The sequence below is a fragment of the Acipenser ruthenus genome, chromosome 21, assembly GCF_902713425.1.
Source record: "Acipenser ruthenus chromosome 21, fAciRut3.2 maternal haplotype, whole genome shotgun sequence".
Classification (NCBI taxonomy): domain Eukaryota; kingdom Metazoa; phylum Chordata; class Actinopteri; order Acipenseriformes; family Acipenseridae; genus Acipenser; species Acipenser ruthenus.
The window spans coordinates 2,615,549-2,639,253 of NC_081209.1; the positions used below are offsets into that span (position 1 = coordinate 2,615,549).

The 23,705-nt window shown below is 43.3% G+C and overlaps 1 protein-coding gene across 2 annotated transcripts in view; it reads left to right on the forward strand.

Annotated features, from left to right (window-relative positions):
* Nucleotides 1–1,768: 1,768 nt before the first annotated feature.
* Nucleotides 1,769–23,705, forward strand: part of LOC117963071 (beta-adrenergic receptor kinase 2) — a 57,510-nt gene continuing 35,573 nt past the window's right edge. The window contains exons 1-3 of one of the 2 annotated variants that reach the window (XM_034901570.2): nt 1,770–3,113; nt 3,310–3,422; nt 10,815–10,891. In XM_034901570.2, the coding sequence (XP_034757461.1) occupies nt 3,310–3,422; nt 10,815–10,891 (190 nt within the window). In that variant the 5' untranslated portion in view covers nt 1,770–3,113. Of the gene's footprint in view, nt 3,423–10,814; nt 10,892–23,705 lie in introns of both variants that reach the window. The other variant, XM_058994295.1, reaches the window with a different exon arrangement.

Sequence of the window (23,705 nt, forward strand, 5' to 3'; positions counted from 1 at the left end):
CGCTGGCTGCTAAACAGACGCCATCTGGAAGAAGAGACTGATCAAACTCACTCGCTGATTAGCAATTTACAGAGCCCGGCGCATGTGTCTAATTGGCTTTTCAGATCTGTTTCCAAAACAGTTGATGGGGGAGACGCTGTTATTCAGCAGAGCGAGAGCAGTTGCTTTGTAATAGACACTGCGCACCACCACTTAGACAAGCTCCCCATAGTACACGCAAAGCCAAGTGTAATAAAGCACAGTGCAAGAGTGGTAAAGCACAGGGAAGCATGGCTCAGCCCTGAGAGGTATGGTAAAGAACACATGAAAAAACACGTCCGTTTCCAGTAGGAAAAGCAAGCTCTTCAGCACCAGGAGAAGTGGGAATGCTGCTCACACTAGTTAGTGACACCGGGTGGTAATGCTAAAGCGTGACTTCCACTTCCCCTTCTGTAAGCACACCTGTTTCACATTGTCCTTTTCACTCCTGAATGGGACATTTCGTGTCGTGTTGCACACACGACGGGGCGTTTTCAACACTGATCAATAAGGGGAAGCACAAACTCAGCCCTCAGTTAGCACCCCTGTGAAGGGTTAAGTGTGCTGTTTGCATGCTGAAGACACAGGTGTCGATTCATCGCTTCAGAATAGCAGGTGTTCTTTTGCTCAAGAAAAACAATGTCATTAACTTAATTAGCTTGAGCTCATGCCAATCCCTTTTAATTAATTGAAACTCTTCATATCTCAGAATATATATATATATATATATATATATATATATATATATATATATATATATATATATATATATATACATGAATGTGATCTAACTTACAGTATCACTTACAGTAATGCACTAACTGTGTTATACACTAGGGGGCAGTGTCTCCAATGCACTAACTGTGTTATACACTAGGGGGCAGTGTCTCCAATTCACTAACTGTGTTATACACTAGGGGGCAGTGTCTCCAATGCACTAACTGTGTTATACACTAGGGGGCAGTGTCTCCAATGCACTAACTGTGTTATACACTAGGGAGCAGTGTCAACAATTCACTAACTGTGTTATACACTAGGGGGCAGTGTCTACAATGCACTAACTGTGTTATACACTAGGGGGCAGTGTCTACAATGCACTAACTGTGTTATACACTAGGGGGCAGTGTCTACAATGCACTAACTGTGTTATACACTAGGGGGCAGTGTCTCCAATGCACTATTCAATTCAATTCAATGGTGCTTTATTGGCATAACTTACAATAGCAGGTGTTGAAAAAGCAATTATACAATACATCATAAATATATATATATATATATATATATATATATATATATATATATATATATATATATATATATATATTATTTGTTTATTTAGCAGATGCCTTTATCCAAGGTGACTTACAGAGACTAGGGTGTGTGAACTGTGCATCAGCTGCAGAGTCACTTACAATTACATCTCACCCGAAAGACGGAGCACAAGGAGGTTAAGTGACTTGCTCAGGGTCACACAATGAGTCAGTGGCTGAGGTGGGATTTGAACCGGGGACCTCCTGGTTACAAGCCCGTTTCTTTAACCACTGGACCACACAGCCATCATATATATAATATGCAATGTGTCTAATGCATTTTTATTTTAATAAATATGCATATATTATTTTTTTTTTAAAAAATGTATGCAGTGATACAGCAATAATACAAGGAATTTAGATGAAGGGGCAATTTATTCTACAGAAAAGTTAATCTTATTTACTGCGCACTACAGGTATTTCCTGATTCCGGAATCCGGATCCCGGCTAGGAGTCCAGCTCCGTGTTTTGCAGGGGCTCTGTGTTTTAGTTCGCAGGGGAGGAAGTAACTCACACAGCGCGTCTGCTACAGCCTTGCAAAGCAACAGGGAGAAACGGGGCTGTCAGGGGAAAAAAAGACTTACTGTTACTGGAAAATCACAAAAAAAGAAGATGTGCTATCAAGTAATACCCAGAGACGATGAAGAGTAATCAAAACGTGCAGCCGCGTTTCATGAAGATATTTAAAAACACGCATTCTGTTTGTTAGATGAGAAACTGCTGTTTGGAGAAGAATCGTGTCTAAGAAACATTTTTGCCTTTAGAAATATTCTTTTTTTTTTATGTACATGTATGCTTTTCAAAATTGAATTTTTTGGCGGAAGGAGAGACAGTGGGAAAATGAAGACATTTCACAACAGCTAGCTTTCAAAGGATCATCGTCTTTAAAAAAAAAAAAATAATAAAAAAATCTCACTCAAAGAAGGCGGTTGTTCGGTGCAATTTCCTTGACCTTAAAAAAAAAAAAAAACCAAAAAAAAAAACAGCGTGTTTTTTTTGAAGATATTGCAGTTTGGGTGAATAGGTAACCATAGACCACTTCGTCACGCATGAAAATGGAGAAGCGTTTGGTTTGGCTATTGTAACTATTCGTGTGACATTAAAAATATACTTCATTTTCACCTCCTAAAACGGCAAGGATATCGTGTGCACAGAAACGAAACCACGCAAAAGACTTTTTTTATATATAATAAATACATATATAGCTGTAAAAACAAATATAATGAGGGGTTGCTGTACTAATATTAAATGCAAGCCAAGAAATTAAAATCATAAATCTATTTTCGTTCTGTCTCCAGATCATAACAAGGAAACTGGCCTCGTTTTATTTTCTCGAAAAAAATGACATTGGTTTTTGCATGGTTTTAAGATTTATTTAGTATCGGAGAAAGAGGAGCTTTTTTTTTTTTTTTAATTATTATTTTTGTATTATTCTGCACCCGTTTTTCAATTGATTGAATTATTTTTGGGAGAGTTTTCCGAAACCGGTTTCTGTCAAGTTGTCCTGGGAGTTAATTTTGATGTGGACTGTTGGTGTAAACTGCGGTGTGTTCAGCAACCCGACCTGGCTTTTCTGACAGCTCGGATCGGAACACCACCACAAGACCGTTGATTTGAGAACTCCTGTCGAGATTCAAATCGGATTCCATTCGAAATACAAAAAACGAATACGGTTCACAACTGAAATACGTCCTCGTATCATTTTCATTTGTACAGCAGGAAACAGCCCGCAACAAATCTGCGTGCTTTACAGAAGCGGATTTTCTTCCCTCTTCAAAAAAAACAGTAAGGAGCCCCCAATTAAAAACTAAAAACAAACACAACAGTATAGTCTGTCCAATGTGGTAGAATAATACCGAGACAAAACCAGACCGCCTGTGTTTATCAGCGTGTGGGAATTCGTTTGAATTGGTTATTGGGGTGAGGGGCAGTTTTTTGTTTTTTTTTGTATTGATTTTTTTTTTCTGTTCCCGTGTGGAAGATGGCGGACTTGGAGGCGGTGCTGGCTGATGTCAGCTATCTGATGGCGATGGAAAAAAGTAAATCTACACCGGCGGCCCGGGCTAGCAAAAAAATCATATTGCCCGAACCCAGGTAAAGCATTTCTCATTGTTAATATCTCACACCGAGCCCGTGCTTTACTGTGACTGCAGCCCCGTGCGGGGGTGGCGGGGCTAAGGGGAGGGGACGGGAGGAAGGCAGGGGGTACTGGAAGTGTCACTGGGTAATCCTGTTTAATGCCAGTCCAGCAACATCACCTGCAACTCAGTTAAACGAGACGCCCGTTCTCTCAGAAAGCACTGCATACATATTCATAAACCATCGCATGATGAATGCAGCATTTAAGCAAAATCGTGATTAGAAATTTTTTGGTTGTTGCTGCCAGTAAATATGAAATTGCACAGTTGCAAATGAACAGCTGAGCAATAAAACACTTTATTATCCTGTCAAACGGGCAAGAAACAAAATAGCATTCATTCATTCGCTCATGCATGCATACATACATACACACATACATGCATGCATACATACATGCACACACACACACATGCATGCATGCATATGGACTGATCAAACGGAATGCAACGAGTTAGGGCCTACAGTAGCTAGTCAGCAACACGGCTGTATTATTAATATTAAAACGAAACACTGCGCCCATATCGTTATTACACCTCTGTAATAAAGCACAGGGGTTCTGCATATCTGATCAAATACCAGGATGATTTGGGATTTGTTTTTGGTTTGTGCATTTATAATGGGTAGCCTGCGCTGTGCTTGTTTTGCAGCACACCTTTGTGGCATGGGTAACACACGAGCTAAATCTAGCAGACAAATAAAAATCGTCACACTAAATAGACATTTATTCATGTATGGTGTCACGTTTTAAATTGGGTCCTGGCCATCCTCTGGCTGCGTTTGAGTGGAATGGTGTGTTTTTAATACAAGGACATTGAACAGTTATTTATTTGAATGTGTATAACGTAAACACGATTCACTGTTACCGGAAACCGTGTCCTTCTGCAGATTTGAATAGTCATTTAAGAAAATTATATTGCCCTTAACTGTAGGTCACAGATGTGTTGACAGGCCTCAGGAGCCGTGTGGCCACCTAATGGCACGTTTGTTTGTCGTGGTGAAGGAAAGTCAATATTTATTCTTGAAACAATCGCTCTTTGTGTAGTGGTTGCCTTAGTTTTCACACAGGTACTGTACAATACAGGGGCCTAATGAAAGGGTTTACCTAATTATAGGTTCGTTTCTACAGTGGTTGGCATTTAGGTATGGGATGTAAAACACTGTGCTGTACTGTACAGGCCTATGAGGAACAAATATGCTAGTAATAATTACACAGCTGAGAAACTGACTAATCCAATGCAACTAGATCCACTTCCTCTATAAAGTGCAATGTGTATAATTGGGGTTTATCACATCAGCTGTCTATTGAAATCTAATAAATAGGTTATGGAGAAATGCAGTAAACAAGTGCATTACACTCTCGCAAGCTAGCTCAAAAAAGGCTGTCCGGTCCTCGCACAGTCAGCTCACAGCGTGCAACCCAGCTACATCTAAATGAATAAAATAAAATAGGACACAATGCAGCCATCTGTTTTTAATAAGGATAAAAAAAAGGCATCTGAATTGGCATATCTGGTTTAGGGCAGTAGCGTTTGTTTGAGAAGCTGAAAATCCTTAAATAGGGTTTAAAAAATAAATGCTTGGTTGCCAAACAGGCACCCAGGCTAAATATTCGCCTTGTAATGTATAGCCCTGGTGTTAATGGTAGCACCGAGACCTGTGATCCCGTGCCAGAGACATGACATTTTAGCACCCCAGTGACTGTTAGGAGTGAAATGTTTTGTGCTGCTGCAGGCTGCAGTGATCTGCTGGCTTCTAGTTGCCATGCATGTCTAGTCTGATTTCTGAAGGGATTACATCCCCAGCCTCAATGAACTGCATGTATTAAGAAATAAAGAAACAAGGAAGCTCAGCCACTGTGTGTGACCCTGAGCAAGTCACTTGACCTCCTTGTGCTCCGTCCTTTGCATGAGATGTGAAACCGAGCTCCCAGTGTAAGTTGTGATGCATAGTTGACCCTCAGTCTCTGCAAGCTGCTTTATTAACAGCGTCTGCTAATTGATTTCGAGCCTGCTTTGTTTTTGTTTGTTTGGTGACCCACAGGATAGATCCCATGATTAATCCAGATCCAAGCAGCACTGAGCAGGGCAGGCTGGGATACGCTTCACTGTGAGTGAGCCCGGATAGTGTTCCATCGATGCTGAACGAGTCCATAAGTCATCTCTTGAATTCACAGTGGGGTCACGTTGACAGTAGGGATGCAGATGGATTATGATTGGCTTGTTTATTTTTATCAACTCTTGGAGCTGTTAAGGGATATTAATGTGAATTGTCTACATGCAGCAAAGTGTGCAACGAGCTCCAGAAAATGCCGGCCGCAGTAGTGCTGAAACACTTTTTCATTGTAAAAGTATACAAATAAAATGGGGTTCTCTTGGGTTTGATCTTTTGTCGCTATGGCTGGTTTGGAATTTTATGCAGATGTCAGTTTCGGTTTGGGGGAGAATCGTAACCATTGCATCCCTAGTTGACAGTAAATCGTAGTAGTGTAATGACTAGGCTGTATGTGAGGGTGTCAGGGCCTGTCACTAATGCACTGTAGTGTAATACACTATTCTTTTCTGGCTGACCTAATAAGCGTTCCCGGTACCCTTCAGACTGAGTGATCTTTGTATTAGTGTTCAAATTATTTAGGGTATCAGCCTGGCCAGCGTGTCTTCAAGATCCTAGCTACTAAAATGGTTAGTTGAAATGAAATCTCTAACTGTGGTTTGTGGCATGGTCACTGTCTCTGCCAGGGTTGCGGGTAAGTCTCTGAAGGTTATTGAACATTTTAAATTTTGTTTTGTAGTTGATTTTTTTGTTGTTTCAGTTTGAAATGGCAGAGTGCTACTGTGTGTGACTGTGGTATTCAGATTTTTTTTTTTTTTAGAGGAAGTCAACTCTTGTTTATCTTTTAGTTTATCCTATGCTCACCAAACCTTGGTGTGTTTTCTCTTTGGCTGTTTTGTGGTATTGTGCAGTGCAAGTCACAGGCTGGATGTCTGTTTGAGAGCTCTGGCCCCTGCAGTAGAACTCTATATACTAATCCCAATGACTTCCAACAGGTGCCAAGAGCAGACAGCCCTGCAGGAGTGATCCAGTGCAGATAATGTCATTTTGAACTGGACCCAGCCTCTGTCTTTAGAATCAAGCCCCGGGTTGTGGGGTGCAAGTCCCTGTTAGGTTTTTCAGAGCCTGCTCTGCAATTTACTCATCGTGGGGCTTCTTGTACAGTATGGACTAGAGCGCTTTAGATGGGATCTACCCAGAAAAAGAGAACAGTAGATCAGAGAAAAACAATCCAATCAAGTCAGCGATCGCCATGTGTCTTAAACACCGCAAGTCCTCACTTTTCACAGTTTTTGTTTAAACTGCTTCAACTTGCCTAAAACGTGCACTTTGATGCGGTTGGCTTTTGTGTAAGTGGGTTTATATGGCAGGCCCTGGCAGGTGTGTGTGTTTGTTTTGTTAACACCTCTGTGATTAAAGAGTTAATACCACAGGTTTGATCCCACAAGGTAACGGAGGGCTGGGAGTCAATTATCGGAAGAAAAGCAATGTGAAGGGCAAAGGGTTTCAGAGAGATGGACCGAACGAGAGAAGATCAAACGGTTTATAAATCCAGCCATCTGGAACCCTTCCATTGATTTTGTTACAGTCCTGATTTACTCTGTTATTGGTTGAATCGTTGTCATCAGTACAGTTTTCACTCTTCTTTATGTGCTTCAAACCCAGGAGTAATTGACAGAATTCTTTTCTGCGGTCCCTTTTGTGGGCTGTATTTTAAAATGGCAGATATCCAGATGTTTATTGTGGCTTTTATAATAGCTGACAGATGAAGTTATAAAATCCTGAATCCTAGAGTTAATGACCGCTGGGCGGTATTGTGGTACATGAATGAGAGGGCAATAATAATAATAATAGCAAAAATGGAATTCTAACATTTCAGGTTTTAATGATACGAGGAAATGAAATGAGATAGAATGTAGACCTGCTTTTTAACCAGGTTTATAATAAGTGTCACAGCAGGTACAGAAGGGGTTGTAAGGGCTGCCTGTCCGATGAGATTTCAGGATCCTGACTGCCTTATGTATAAACAGAGAGTCCACAGAGGTGATTCTGCAGCGTCTTCCTAGGGGATTTCATGCGTCACACATTTAAAAGAGAAAATCAATTGAAATCACTTTCCCCGTCCCGTGGGGCTCGTTAGAAGGCAGAGAACACTGGGCTCTGCAGCCAGGGTGCGGATGCTGGGAGCTCAGTGCCCCTGGTGGCAGTGTGCTGTGGGGTACTGCAGAGCCATGGCACAGTAGGCTGGGAGTTTCATTAGGGTGCAGTGTGCACCACTAATGGTTTAGGTGGGAGTGATTAATGGCACAGCGGTTAAAGGCCAGTCATTTGGATTGCTCTCTCGTTTTATACAAAAGCTCCATAGTGTCTCATTGTTCTTTTAAACTGGCGCTACAGCATTATATATATATATATATATATATATATATATATATATATATATATATATATATATATATATGTATATGTTGCATATATGCATCTTTATTTTATAGAGGCTACCTGCGGCACATTCTGTATTGCTAGTAGCTTCCTGTTAATAGTAAATGCATTATATGGCTATAAACAGTACATATATTTTAAGACAATCCAATTACAAATTAACAAAGAAATATGTGGTTACAGTTCGGGCACAGCATATTGGTTTTTGAACTATAGTACAGTCACCTGGAGCATAACCACAGGCAAAAAGATAGGGCACACACATCATGTACTGTAACAGGATTGTGCGCTTCAAAAACTAACATGGTGACTTGACCATTAGTGACACTCTGCAAAGATTCATTAACATCTTAAATAAGGGGCGGATCCTTTTTGCTGTTTTTTTTCTATTACCTACAATGGCTGCAGACTTTGTCCTGATGCTAACAGAAAGGGCATCGGGCCATTGTCTGTGTTTTTGAGAAAGTGGAAAGCAAGGCAGGAGCTCAGCTATACGACGAGCAGCGGGGAGGCCCGCACATGTGAATTGTGTGCAGCTCAGCTGTTTAGATTTAACATGGGGCAGCTGGAATGTAAGATATGTGTAGCCAGCTAAACCCACACCAGATCTGTTCTATGCCTTCTTATTATTGCTAATCCACGGTCTGTAAACCTTTACCCCTTGGTTAAAGACGTTCATCGGGGAGAAGCCCTGCCACGTGGTGTGCAGGGTGAGTCATACAGCGCTGGTGTGCGGAAGTAATCTTTATCCAGTATAATTAAGCAATGAAAAAAAATTAATTCAGGTGTACCTGTTAGGTGGAGTCCTTGAGTGGATGGATTAGCTTTTTCGCATTAGCTCTGGCACTCCCGTGGATTAGTGAAGCGAAACCGGCAGGGACTGTTTTTCCTCACCGCGCTACAGCGAACCCTTCTGGCCAGGCACACAGTGAGCTCAGGTGGACACCTGCAGGGCTGGCCTTTGTCCTCCAGAGGCTGGTAGCTCGCTGACATCCGCTCTCGAGTTCCTGGGTGTAAAATAAGAAGCTGGCTCGTGAGATCGGAGGACGCCCGCTGAACCTGCAGCTCTCCTGAGCAGCTGTGTGGAGAATTGCCAGCGAGGAGAAAAAAAATGGAACATTCCAAATTGGAGAAAAAATCTGTGAAAAATAATTGGGCACTCTAAACGAAATGCTGACAGCACTGCAGAGCAAACGGCAGCGACAGCTTTGCTGCGCCGATGCAGACCGATGCTGTAGTCACACGCTTTCCACCAGCTGCTTCTCAGCAGAAGGAGTTAAATGAAGTTTGGCCAGCTCTCCATCTCTGCTTGTGTTTCTTGGCGTGATCGTTGCCTGCTGTAACCACAGATTCGTTTTGAATTCGGAGCCCTGTGAGCTGTGAAAGCAGGCTGGGTGCAGAGCCTATACTTTTCCCCTTCAGGATTATTCACATCGTTAAGATATTCCAGTGTTTTTATTCATCTGTTGTTTTATTGAAACAAGCCTCTTGGTCTCTAGGGGTTGGGCCAGCGATCATTTTCCAACATTGAATTAAAAACTTCAAATAAATGTCAACAGGGAGAGTCCAGCGAGTTTTCATTCATCCAGTGGCAGGCTGATCATGTAGAATAGAAGCCACACAATGAGGATGGAAATGAAGAAATAAATCCTGATAAGCATTGTATTCTAAAATACTGTCTGGACCCCCCTGATTAAATGTTATGGACACTGCAGTGAGTCTTCAGAGTTATTGCAACCATTGGCCTGCCAATGAATGGCTTTGACTGGGGGGGGGGGGGACCTCAGACGCTGGCTTTTTAGGTGTGATTCATCAGCAAATACTGCACCGGATTCACTTTACTCCTGTGCGACACAGAAAAACAAACTGGTAGTGTTACAAAACGAGCAAAAAAAAAACTCCAAAAAACCACAGCATAGCTGTTCATAGGGGCCCTTGCATTAACGCACTGAAGTATACGCTTGTATCATTTAGAGAAAGGGTTGCAAACGTAGCACTGCAGCACTCGTGCCTCGGGTCCTTTCAGTCTAATGATTTGTGGTTACCAGTACAGTTTCACATTTCTTTACACCTTTAATGCATGAAGTCTCTGGGGGCAGAATGGTAAATGCCGGGCCGGCCAGGGCGTTGAGAAACTGCTTCTCTATCTCTGTATCTAATAACCTGTCCATCTGTCAGCTTGTTTCTGTGCTGTACCACACAATTTGCAAGTTAAGTAGTCATTCATTATTAAAGGAACAGGCATTCTGAGATAAGTGCGCTACACATGGGAGCAAGCCAGTAAAACAGTCTGCATTGCTACATGTCAATCAGCAATAAGCATGCTTGCATTTATTACTTGTGAACGGCATTGAGGAGCTGCTTTGGAAAGCAGACTGCATTATCAATACATCTCGCTGTAAACTGCTCTTCAGAGATGGGTAATTAAATGAAGACAAAGTGGACTATTTATTTGTTATCATCATTAATATATAAGCCTACCATACAGCACAGGTGTGTGGAGTGTCTACAGGCTTTTACTGTGCTTCCCAGGCAGGTACATTTAAATCCTTAAATGCAGAATGACCTTACGGAATTGTGTTTTTTTCTCTCAATCAGAAACGCCCCTATTCCTCGTTACCCTGAGTTTGCTGGCGTTCTCGAAGGCTATTAGTGTAAAAGCATTGCCTGCAGCACTTGTTTAAGTGTTTGTATGACAGTAACACCCAGTCGTATGGACCCCCCAGCAGCCTCCCCCTGGAAATGATCATTGGGAGCTGTCTTTGAGGTGTGGTGCAGTAGATGTGTCCCGGAGGCTCTTTGCTTGTTGCTTCTGTTTGTTTTCATCATTAACTGGAATGTGCTTGCTCCCCACAGCATTCGCAGCGTGATGCAGAAGTACCTGGAGGAGAGGGATGAACTGACCTTCGATAAGATCTTCAACCAGAAAATCGGTACGTAGCCCCGTCTCTAACCTTCTCATCTGCGGGGTGCCTCTCTGCAGTTTGCAGACCGGGTCAATGCTGAGTAGTCAGGCTGGAGGTGCGTGCTGATCTGTAGATCTGTCTGATTTTCTGATTTGTGGTTTGAATTGGAGTTGAGCGTGATTAAGATAGGGGCTCCTGCTGCATCTCATCCAAAGGAAGCTCGGGGGCGTGTTCTACCTGCCTGGGAGAGCGGGCTAGCTTGATGTGTGTTCTCGTGGATATTAGCACTGGGTGGATCTGCCAGCTGGAGCTCGGGTCATTGATGGTCAGAGGTGAAAATTTGCATTTACCTACATTTAAAGAAAAGTTGACAAGCAGAGAACTCATGGATCCCCATCACCAGATTAGTCATCATGTTTTTAATGCAAATTAGAGGATAGGAAATGGATTTTAAAGCTTTGGTAGTAAAAAGGTTTTGCATTTAGCAAATAAAGTTCCAATGTACGTAAGTTGCTGTTGGTTTTTACTGTTGCTATGCAAAGGCTGTCTGGATTTGCATGGCAGAGTGTTGCTAACTGTACAGGTCCGTGGACAGTGTCACAGCAGCTTGGTCAAGATCACTGATCCCAGCATCTTCACTGGGCTCTATTGGAGTTCATACTGGTGTAGAAGCTCTTTGTTTGCACTGGGCTGGTCTGGTGATGCTGGAGGAAATCAAGTAAAAAATGCAGTATTTCAACAGGGATCCCTGTGACTCACCTAGTAAAAGCACTAAAACTGTTAAAAAGATCCTACAAAAATCTGATTCACTTTTCTCTTTTTTTTATGAAGATAAATGAAACTCACTCAATAAAAGGTGTTCAGTGTAGTACTGCATGATAATCTAAGCTAATGCTCTGTCCTGTGGAGCCTGCAGCCGCTGTGGATTTGCCTACGTGCAAACACAACAGGTGTATTACATTCAATGTAGACCCTGACATTTCAACCCACACTGGAGCTATTAAAGTGACGCATTAACACATTATTGAGCCCCTGCTATGTGAACCGATGAATATTAAGGAACAGAGTAACAGGAGGACGTAATTCAGGTGACTCTAGTGCTGTGTGGTTACTGATGTTCCGTGTGTGTGCAGCTCTGTAGGTAAATCACTTCTGTTCGTAGATGTATGGAAATGTTCTGTGGAATCTGTTGGCATAGCACTCAGAGTGGCAGCGTGGGACGGAGCTTGGAGAAAGACCTCCGTGCCAGATGAAATCTTCATTCCGTTTTGAAGTTTGTAATATCAGAAGATCTCGTCGTTGTCTGTATGATTACTGCTTGTTCTTTACTATCTAAAGCTTGCTGGTGTGCCTATCTGAATGACGTAGCGCACCTCTAGGACTCTGTGGGAAGCACGATGTGTTTTATCTTGGCTGAGTGGTAGTATGCTGTTGTATGGTGTTCACATTGCTGCTGATGGTCCTGGAATTTCTGCTTGAGTACTCGCTTGTGAAAACACTGACAGATCTGACTGAAGGGTTATCTGTGTTGACAGTGTTGGTGCCTGATTGCAGCCTCGTAACTTGCACTGCACTTGAGTGCTGGCTACCGAAAACACTTTGTACGATAGTCTGTCAGGCAAGCACTGTCCAGGACTGACACAGCTTACTCCATCAGCTCACAGTCGGGTTGGCGCTGTGTACAGGCTGCTGCAGTTCAGGGCAGCGCTGAACTTCAATGACTGGTGGTGGTGTTGAGTGAGTGAGCTGATTGCTCACTTGTGTACACTGATTACACAGGGATTAACCTTTGACACAGGGGCCTGCATTTCTTTTTTTTTTTTTTTTTTCCAACATGCCCAAAGGGGATGTCCACAGTAAAGCTGCAGTGGGGGGTATCACAAAATGCCAGCTCAGTAAACCCTGGACTGTGGCTTTGAGAGAGAACCTAATGAGCTGCTGTAGGACAGATACAGATGAAAGTCATGCTTGTGTCCACGCTAGCTACCTAAAGCTCTGTCGTGTTAAATTAAACTCTACATAAATCCGGTTGGATTCTGAAGGTGATTGACCATTCTGCGAGGAGGAAAAAAAGGCCACTTCTGGAATTAATTCTACAGTAAAAGTCTAGCTGGAGCTTTTTCTTTATGAAGCATGTCACTGTAGCATGGCCAGGTCCTGTTGTAGTGAATACCCAGCGTCTGGAAAGGATGATTTCAGAGAATACTCTGCACATTCAAATGGACAAGCCAAATACGTCATTTCTTTTTAATAGTCGTGCCTGTTGCATTAAAAATGTCAGCCCCTATTGTGCATTGTTTGACTAAGACTGTTTTGTATCATTGTTTACAGCACAGTTGTTTTTTTGTAATATCACCTCTTTTTTATCTTGAAACAAAACTCCCTCTACAGCACTTCTTTTGTTGAATTTCACCCCTCATGCCAGCGATGCTGTTTGAGAGGAGCTTTGTAAGTGCGTACAGTATTATGTTGTTGTAAATAAATGTTTTTCTTCAAAGATGCAGCTGACAGAAGATTTAGGCTTTATTTATCTTTGTTGTTTTTAGTTTTAAAAGTAGAAAGGTCTTAATCTGTACCTGAAATGCTTTCTTGAGTCTTTCTTGTCGTGAGGTTACTTGACTGCATTCCCATTAATCGGAAACTCTTGCTTTTGAGGATTATTTTTGGAAGCATTCCTGTGTAACGGAATGCTTTGTAAAAATGAAAGAAACAATACTACACTTTAACCAGATAGCTGATTTGTGCTTTTGTTTAATCTGTTACCAAGCTGGCCAAAATATTCCTACCAGGGTGGTGCTGTCTGCTGTGAGGATGCCAGGGGCTCCAGTGCAGAAAGCTTATGCAAAGCAGAACACATTCGTTGACTTTGTGAACCTTTCCAAGGCTTAAATCCAGCGTCGTGTTTGTTGAGAAGACAACAAGCTAAGTGTTGTGTGTGTTTGTTTTTACATGTTTTCATGTAGGTATTGCTGCTGTTTTGCACCCTGGTCCCTGATTTATCTGTATATAATCTTTGTTCTGGCGTTCACCACCCCGATCTGCTCATGTTTCTGCATTCTTGAGCATAGCCCTCATTGAAATGAAAATCAGTTGGGTGGGGTGCTCATTAAATAAAGATGTGAACATATAAACCACATGCAGAGAGCAGACAGCAAGGTAAAAAATCTCTTTCTAGTGGACCCAAATAGCCAGAGTCTCGGTGTTGTTTACGTAAAATACTTATAGTCCCGTCCCCCGAAAGAAGACTTCTAAAATATCCCTAATTGTAATGTCTGATTTCTGTATTTTTTATTTTATTTTTTTATGATACTTATCATGACTTAGGAGTAAAGTGCATTGAGAATTTAGCTCAGACTGTTGGTTAAACAGTATGTTGGAATTGGCCTGGACATCCCTTATAGCTCATAATGAAAAAGAAATAAAAAGCATGACAAACACTGACATTGCAGAAAGTGCACTGCATGTCCTTTCACTTCCCAGCTGTGGAGTGAGGCTCTCAGCAGTGCCTTCCCTAAAGTCCAGATCAGGTAAATCAGTGAAGCAGCAGAGCGAGCGAGCAGCCCTGCTGGCAGTGTGCGTGCTGCGGCTGGCTGGCAGCAGTGTAGGTGTGTGTGTGGAGGGGGAGGGGGTGCCACACACTGGTGTTTGCACACTGCTGCTGCAAGGCGACCTGCGTGCAGGCTTTCCTGTGCTCTGTTCATTCAGCTCAGTCTCACAATGGCCAGGAAGCGGACGAGGCATCAACACTGCAAAGCCTGACCTCGGCCTTATCTTATCTTCAGCTGCAGGGTATGGAACGAAGACTTCCTTTTGAATCCCAGGTTTTGCTTCGTCACACCTGAGCTTTACTCTGTGCTGTTTGCCTACTCATGGTAAATGCCTGAGTGGCTCTGCAGCATTGCTCTTATCAGGGTGAAACTAGACAAAAATGAGCATCATTGGTGCTAGGCTGGACTAGTCTCCGGGCCACAAAGCTTGTGTCTCTCTGGGTTTGTATATGAATGCATTTGAGGTAAGGTGTGTACATTTCCAGTTATACAGTACGCTCCTGGGTACAGACTTAATGTGCTGTTAAAAATTCAACAGTCCCCCACCCCCCCATTGATCGGCCAATGCTATTTCTGCGTACTCTGTTTTGTAAAATAATTGGCCGATCGCTGCCCATTGATTAGCTGTGTCCCAGCCTTGCAAATCCAAGCTTTGCAATTCGGGGGCTGTAAACAGACTGAAGAGCGCTGCCTGACTGACCTGCTTATTCATTAATATAGCAAAGATCTGTACTGAGCTCTGCCAGACAGACAGTGTGCCTAAACTTGGGAAACACAAGACACCAAACGTGAGCCTTTCCTGGCTTGATGGGTAGACTCCTAGTACTGTAGAACCGGGGGCAACTGAAACAGCTCTGTAGGGGAAATGCATGTGGAGTGATCCGTTTATTAAAATAACTAGTAGATAATGCCCTATAGATATTTATGTAAGAGCAATGATGAAACCTAGGCTGGCAGCTCTGCTGTTCTCAGTATCCTCCCAGGAGCCAAGGGGATAAAGAAGTCCACTGTCTTTACTATCAGACAGTCTGATGGAATAGAGTGAATGAATGAAGTCAATCGTTTTCTTATCATATGCCATCTTCGTGGAGTACTTTACTTTGAGATCCTTCAGCACACTCATGGTTGATTGGCAAAGCCATTGCTGATTGTGTGACTGGCGACACTCCTGTGTGTGCTTATCTGAGAATGCTTGTGCACTTAATAGGCAATCAGCATCCAATCACGTCTTCAGAAAGCAGATCTCTCCCAGTCTCTGGGCTCCAATCACTAGACCTGTACCATGTCAAATGTTCTTTGAAGCCAAATCCGAAAGTCAGGCAGGTTTTCTTGGAATGTTACAACATGCAATCAAACTATAACCCCCACCCCAATTTTCCGTGCTACTTTATTTTCAGGGATACATTTTCAGGAATAATTCTGCTGTCTAAAGCTTAAGGAACACGAAGCCACTTTTTCAGGAACAGGGGCTTGAAACCTGGTTCCAGGAGACCTAGTTTGAGGCAACTTTGCTGTTTAACCCCCAAGTCTCCCCTGGTGTGCGGTGCAGTCTCCTGAAACCTAGTCTCCTGAAACCAAGTTCCAAGCCACACAGCAGCATCGCGTTCCTGCAGCTTAAGGCATCTTTGCAGTCCAGTGGACAAAAGTACGCTATGAGTCTGAATGGTGACCTTGATGCTTTTTGCATGGATCGACACAACAGTTCAAAACAGGATCTGTAGCTGCTGTGTGTTTTCTTAATGACTAAGGGGAAGTTCCCAGATATGAATAATAATACCTGAGCCCTTGAATTCCAAAAGCTCTGGTTCCAGAACTGTGTCACGCATTCCGCTTCCTCAGTTCTGCTTCCTCCTCCTCCTCCTCTGTCCCGCAGGGGGAGGGTTCGGGTAGTATTTCATCAAGGAGCAAGGAAACAGGAATGAAAGGGCTCTTAAGTGAAGCCCTTTTAAACACTCAAGTGATTAAACATTTCAGCCAATCCATTCTGCTCAAGTCTATCAGACACACTGAAAAAGACTTCCAGTGGAAGTGTTTGCCATTGGGTTTATTCGGTTTCTTTTAGCATTTCTCAATTCCACGTTTATCGAGAATACAATTGTATTTTAAATCACGCATGTTGACACTTAATTTGAAGGTCTATTTGAAGCATTTTGTTTTGAATGATTAATTTTAGCAAGAGGTTTCAGTTCAGCTGAGTTCTTCGAAGTCATGTGACCTGTTCTTCTGTATTAGGGGTTTCCAGCTGTTTGTCTTGTTCTGTGGAGCCATTTCTTTAGAAATGAAGCGCTGTATCACAGTAAGCTTCCCGAGGTGCTGCAGTTACTGGGTACAGCATTAACAGGTGAAATTGGAAGAACACAAAATAGCTGAACTGTTTGTGTGATCGACTGTTGCAGTTTTATTTTATATTTTTCATTTTACAAATGCGCAACAATTCTCTTGGACTGAAAAAGCACCTTTCATGTCAAAGCCCTGTACACACAAGAGAAGTGCAGAACTCAGTAGGAAATGATGCTCAGCTTGGCTAGACACGGCACCTGCCTGCCCTGCAGGTGCTGAAGCACATTTAAACATCCTGGCTTCCTCTGCGCCAATAAGGAAATGCCAAACCAGCAAAGAAAGTGTTTAAGTAAGAGGTTCAGTGTGGCTGTCTGCAAACCTGATCGGTTTGGGCACAGTTCCACGGTGGAGGGAGTAGGTGCTGAAAGCTCTCTGGCAGGGAGAGTTGGCAGTCCAGCTTTCGCAGAACCTTCAGCGAGTCTGCATACAGAGAATGGAGTCAGGTGTGTGGCTGTGGAGCGCTGTCGTCTTGTATACCGCGTCTCTGCCAGGGCTGTGGGCTCTGTCTGCAGTGTCATGAGAACATCCAGAGTACAGGCTAGCTGGAGAGGAGTTTAGGGGATCTGGTGATGAGCCATTCCCATTCCCTTTCAGTCTCCGTTTCTATTGTGATGGGAGATTGAAATGAGGAATGTCAGACTGCTCTTAAATAATGGATGAGTTGAAGAGAGAAAGAGGAGCGAGACGAGTACAGTGCACTGAAGCTGGTTGTGATGTGTTCCTTGCCATCTTCCCTTCATCCCTGATTTACTGCCGAGTCCCTCCTCAGTGCGCTGGAGCTCTGGAGATGAATGTTTTATTTACAGAGGAGCTGGAAAGTAGGACAGTGAAGCCTGGTCCAGGAAGCACCGAGGGACTGGGGGATACAGAGAGCCTGCTCTCGGGGGGGTCTCCTCTTTCACAGCATGAACGCTACACTCAGTATTCACTGCTGTGTGCAGGGTGGAGGCCTGTTTTTCAATTCCAATTCCTTTTTAAAATCAATTCGTAATTCCAATTCCCTTTCAATCAATTCCAACACACCATTGATCAAAATCGCAATTGGCAGCATTCTGTTAAAATGAGCCTCTCACAATGGGAACAGATTACTTAAATTGAAGTCACTGTTGGTCAATGAAATTGGTTTCAAATTAAAGCAATTGTGAATTGATTTTAAAATGGAATTGGAATTGAAAAACAGAATTTGACCCCCCTCCCTAGTTTGATATTCAGCACTAACTGCATTTAAGAAGCAGTTGCTGGGTCTTGCAGTGAAACATGGTTTGGTTCAAACGGATGTGCAGTGGAAGTCTTAGTTCCATGCCTTCAGTTAATAAGCCATGTGAAACAGCATGGCAGCTGGTTAATAACAGTAGACTGTGCACTACCTACATGTGCACATACTGGGCTCCTGTCTCTATTGAACGTGCTGTACCCAGCCCACACGTCATTGAAAGCACTCGCAGCAAAACGGCTCAAGTGTTGCTTGAGTTGTTAGTGCCTGTAAGTGTAAGACAGTAACAGGGGGAAGGCGGGGAGGAAGAGAGTGACTGCTGGCAGGATGTGTGGTGTGGAGGAAGTGTGAGAGAGTCCTGGTCTCGTGCTCTCAGGGGCTGAGAGCACGCTGTTTCACGCTGTCTCTCTTGTTTTGTGCAGATTCGTTTTGGTGCTAAACTAGGTTGTCAGGGCGGGAGATTTATCTACACACACAACATCATACCTTAAAAAGGAGCATGCCGAGTGCATTGGTCTCTTGAAAAACAAAAAAAGACTGGCTAGACGGCCTGGTAATATTTCGCAGATTATTCTGGCAAACCCCCCCCCCCCCCCCGTCCACTGCTCTTTCCTTCCCTTCTCAATGCTGCACATGCATGCAGACACAGCTACCAGCAGTGTTTGTGCAGGAGATGAAATAAATGGTGGTCTGAAACGTAGCAGGAAGAAGTCTTCATCAGTCTGATGAACACGTCTTGGGGAGAGGCCAAGCATTCCCACAGTAAAATCATTTACAGAGTCATGTACCAGGGATTTGCATTCTCACGCCAGCGCTGCTGTTTATACAGCCTATTCACATGCTTTTTAAACAGGTGTATAAAGGGGAACCTACGCTTTGATTTTGAAAAGCCTGGGTTAGTGATGGCCTCTAGTGACTGTGTAGCATGTTCTGCAAAGCTGGTGTCAAAGAGACGTGAAATTGAGTGGCGTGTTTCTGTTTGAAATGCCAGTTTCGGTTTGATACACTGATCAGGCAGATCAGGGGAGCGAAACTTTAGAATTGAGTATCTGCTTAAGGGTAACCAACGTATTTTTTAAATTTGTTATATGTAGACATCTAAAAACAAAATAACTGATGTACACTAAGTAACAAACAATAGTGTTGGTGTCTGGAGCTGATCTGAACAGTTTGTGTGTGTGTGTTATAAATCTCAATGTGAATCTTAATAACCATGTATTTCACAACAAGTTCAATGCACTACATCACTATAGATTTTCCAGTAAAGATCTTCTAATTTGTTAGTCCCAGGTGACCTAGCTAATGAATAATTGACACTGCTGTCCATGCAAGTGTTTCTTTTTGAGGGGACTGGACTGCAAACTGCAGTGAGACTGAGTTCGAAGCTGCATTTCCCAGCAGTGTCTGTGTCTGCTCTACCTGTGCTGTACATCACTGAAGAGGGAAACGATTGCAGCCGAATCAACCTTATTAAAACTGCCCTCGTTCCAGCCTTTTCTGTGCACTTCCGCAATTGAATTATTGTGGGTCACGGTTTACTCAAAAAGGACGGTTACTGTGTGTGAAAATCTGGAAGTAATCTGTGGTTCCTCCTCAGTTATTGTAGCTGTTAACACTGCAACGTACACTCAGAAATAAATACATTTTGCTGTAGAGTTGATAACCAGAGTCCAAAACAGCCTCCCCTGTCCGGAGCTATTGAGTATAAACAAACAGACTGGAAGCCGCCTTCAGGGTTTAAAAATAGCTTGTTCATCAGCTGCAATGTTGGTTTTATAAGGTGCCTGAGTGTGAAGCGGAGAGCGTGACTGAGGGAAAAGAGGAAGGATTGGAGAGAGAACATACAGTACTGCGTGGGTGGAAGTAGAGAGAGAGAGAGAGAGGGAGAGGGGGCAGGGAGGCAGTGCAGCTTTCACACGGTCACCCTGCACACATTCATATAGGACTCGGAGAGAAACACTTTGCATTTAAACATTGTTTTTTGTTGCTATTTTACAGTGGCAATCTATACCATGAAAGGTTTGTTTTTCGGTACGGGAACACAGTGCAGCAGCTGCGGAGTGCAGTGCACGTGCTGAGTTTGTTTCCCAGTTAGGTCAGCTTTTTTCTCAGTGGCTAAACGTCATGAGTGATCCAAGCATTAATGAAGGGAGTGCGATGATTGTGTCGATGCAGCACGGTTTTCTAGAGCAGAATTAAGCTACTAGACTATTACACAGCTCCCAATGTTAATACTCTCCAGTGAGTTCTTACCAGCTTTAAAACATTAGCAGCAGTTTTTCAAAAATCTTTGTTGCCGGTTTTCTTTCAGAAAAAGCGGGTTACAGTGGAACAAAGATTTAGCAAGTCAACTCGGCGATCGAAGAAAAGTGTAAATTCAGAACCCAAATCAAGTGTAAAATAGTAACGTGCTGCGGGTCAGATAACTTTGAGATGCTGTTTATAAGTGAAGCTGTGGGCTGGATCCCGTCAGAATGTCAGCACTGCTGTAGAGGCGTGCTGTTTAATTCATTGCACTGCTTTACGTCTGCATTGGTACCATAAGGACCAAAGGAAGTGGTACGAGACTTTTCATTCTTTTTCTAGAGATTTCGGTTTGAATGATCGGTGCAATATCACAGAATGAGTCCTAAAGAGAAATGCATGCTAGTTAAGCCTACTAGAGTGCATCAGCTTGCAGTGCAGCGCTGGGTTTGAATGCTCATAACAATACTTTGTTAGAGAACATTCAACCTTGTCTTTATATAAGCCTCTTCACATTGTGTGCATCTAGACTGCTAGATGGGCTGTGACGTGTGTGCGTGTGCGTGCACGTGTATTCTTCTCCATGTTTGGATACATGTGTGTATTCATCTACAGCTGACCTTGGTCAACCTTAGAAGTGCCAATTGATGTTTTGTGTTGCTTGACAACGGCTGTTACCATGGATACTTTCTTTTAAGAGTCAGTGCTTGAATGGAAGCAGGAGATATAAATGACTAAACGAATGAATCAAGTTGGCGTTGTAGGGATGGTAAAACTGCTCCGTCTCTTTCAGTTCAGAACCCCGTAGCTCACAGATTTAGTTTTTTCACGGTGAGAGCACAGTAGCGTTGTTTTATGCCCTCATTTTATTTCATTATTTTCAGGCTAGTATTTAAAAAGCTATCTTTCTGGTGTTTGAGAAATCCGCTCGGACACAATTTGTAAAGGAAGTGGTTTGACTTCCTGTATTGATAGGCTCTATGTCAAGGGTGGCCGAAGCTCTCTCTTCCAGTCCTGGTCTTTGTTCCAACCCTGATCTAAATTGTTTAATTGAACCAATTCAACCTCCATCCAGTACTTAATTATAAACCTGGAGTGGAATGGCCCTCCAGGGCCGTGATTGGACACCCCTGCTCTATGTAAATAAATGCACCTTCCAATACAGTGTAGTCCAATCCAAAGAGTCCCAGTCCGTTCTTTCCAGGCAGCACTAAGCAATACAGCACGTGACGCTGGTCCACTGGCTCAGGAAGGGCTGCAGTGTGGGCCCCCCAGCTTCAGTTAAGAGTTTCATCCTGAGAAATGAATGGCTGCAATCTTCTTCATCACGATTCACCTCGAAGGCTGCTTTCTGAGGAGCTGTGGCTGCAAAACAGCTGGAAAGAGCTGCTCCGGGAAGGGGAATGCTTTATTGCCCAGGATTATGGGAAGGCAAAATGGTTGTTCCAGCACAGATTCAAACATCAGTGCTGATGGATATCTCAAATTACCAGGGGCGTCTGAGGGGCCGCTTAAAAGCTGTCACTGCAAAAATGGAGAAGAAGCTTTAAAACTGGGGGATATTCAAGCCCCTCTGAATTGCACTCTAACCACAGAGCTAAAAATGAAGGCCACAGGCTTGTGAACACTGTACACAGGAAAGGGAGAAGTGAATTTGAGTCCTCAGCAGAATAAGCAAGCACGTTATCCAGCATTCCCCGCTCTTTCTTCTCACCACTTCCTGCCTCTGTGCTCTAGCAGGCTGTTATCAGTGAGAACACTCTGTGTGTGCGCGCGCGCGTGTGTGTGCGTGTGTGCGTGCGTGTGTGCGTGTGTGTGCGTGTGTGCGTGCGTGCGTGTGTCGCCGTGACCGTGCAGCCTGATCATTAGGGGCCCTTGAAGACCCTAGCTTCCCTGTGTGTCGCAGTGACCGTGCAGCCTAATCATTAGGGGCCCTTGAAGACCCTAGCTTCCCTGTGTGTCGCAGTGACCGTGCAGCCTGATCATTAGGGGCCCTTGAAGACCCTAGCTTCCCTGTGTGTCGCAGTGACCGTGCAGCCTGATCATTAGGGGCCCTTGAAGACCCTAGCTTCCCTTCCTTTTTAGGGTTCTTGGTTATGTATTTCTGCATGTCATCGTTTGTTTTGAATGTTTCTCACACGTGGGACAGCAGGCCTATCAGTTGTTAACAGTACGCTTCAGAAGCATTAGAAATGACACAGCCGTGCACATTAACAGCTGCCTCATGAAGAGTCCTGGACAGCAGAAAAAGAGAACAGACTGTTACCCCATTTCCCCTCGGATGTTTAACTATACTTAAACAGCTGCATTTGCTTATATGGCTATAAGGGCACCAGTGCAGTGGTCGGCTGTGTTCAGTGGTCTTGGCGTGGTGAGTGAGTTAAACCTGTACAATAGTGTGCCTCACACCAGTATGAAACGTTCTCAAGGGCTTGTTTTCTCTAGCTGCTGTACCATCCATGCCCTCCAGTACAGTGTGCAGCAGCACAGTAACTTGGCCTGACATTTTCTCTGCAGCATTTAGGGTTTTTTTCTGTGCTTAAATCCCACACCTTTTTAAATGTCTTTCTGTTGTAGTCTGCTTATCTAAACTGCCCTTGCAGCTCCTGCCATTTCCTTTGAGCGCGGGGGCCCTGGTGCTGCAGGGAGCAGTGCAGTTAAACCACGCTCTTGCTGTTTACTGCACTCTTCACACGCCATTTGGAATGTAGCTGAGAATGCAGAGTTGTTTATAGTGCAAAAAAACTGCATTCTACGGGCTTATCTACCCTTATCTGTTGTTCAGCTTCCTCAATTCAAGCGAGTTCTTCCTTTTGTTGTGTGGTTATACTGACTTGAAGATTATTATTATTATTATTATTATTATTATTATTATTATTATTATTATCATGCTTTTTATTAGAGATTCAAGAGTTAATTCACCCTGTATAACAAACCCCACGACACAATAGTGTTTTGTCTTCCTAAAAACAACTCAGGCAGTAGGAGATGAAAGTGTCTGAGACAGTTCAGCAGGGGGACTACAACTACAGTGAGATAACGTATTGAGGAAACACTGCTTTATCTTGACAAGGCTTACAAAGCTGTACCGTACATAGAGCTGGCAGAAAAACTAAACAAGAAACTGGGACTACAAGTCTTTCTCAATTGAAGCTTTAATTAAAGAGTTGAGGTGTTTGTGAAAGAATTTGACTAGATAATACTTCGGGGTTACTGCAGCGTCATACAATACCGTACAAAACAGCGTCGTACAATACCGTACAAAACAGCACAATAGAAGTGTTTACAGTGTCCCTCACGTTGAGCATCCCAGGGTGCTGGAACAGCAGAATTGAGCTATTAATCAAGATGAGCCACTTCACACAGCAACACATGTCTCGGGATTCAGGCCTTAAACAGCACACAGGCTTGCTGGTGGCATTGTGCTTGCTATTCAGATGTAGCTCTTACAGGATCACGAACATTTCTGTTTTCCAGCTTGTAAGTAGAAGTTTGT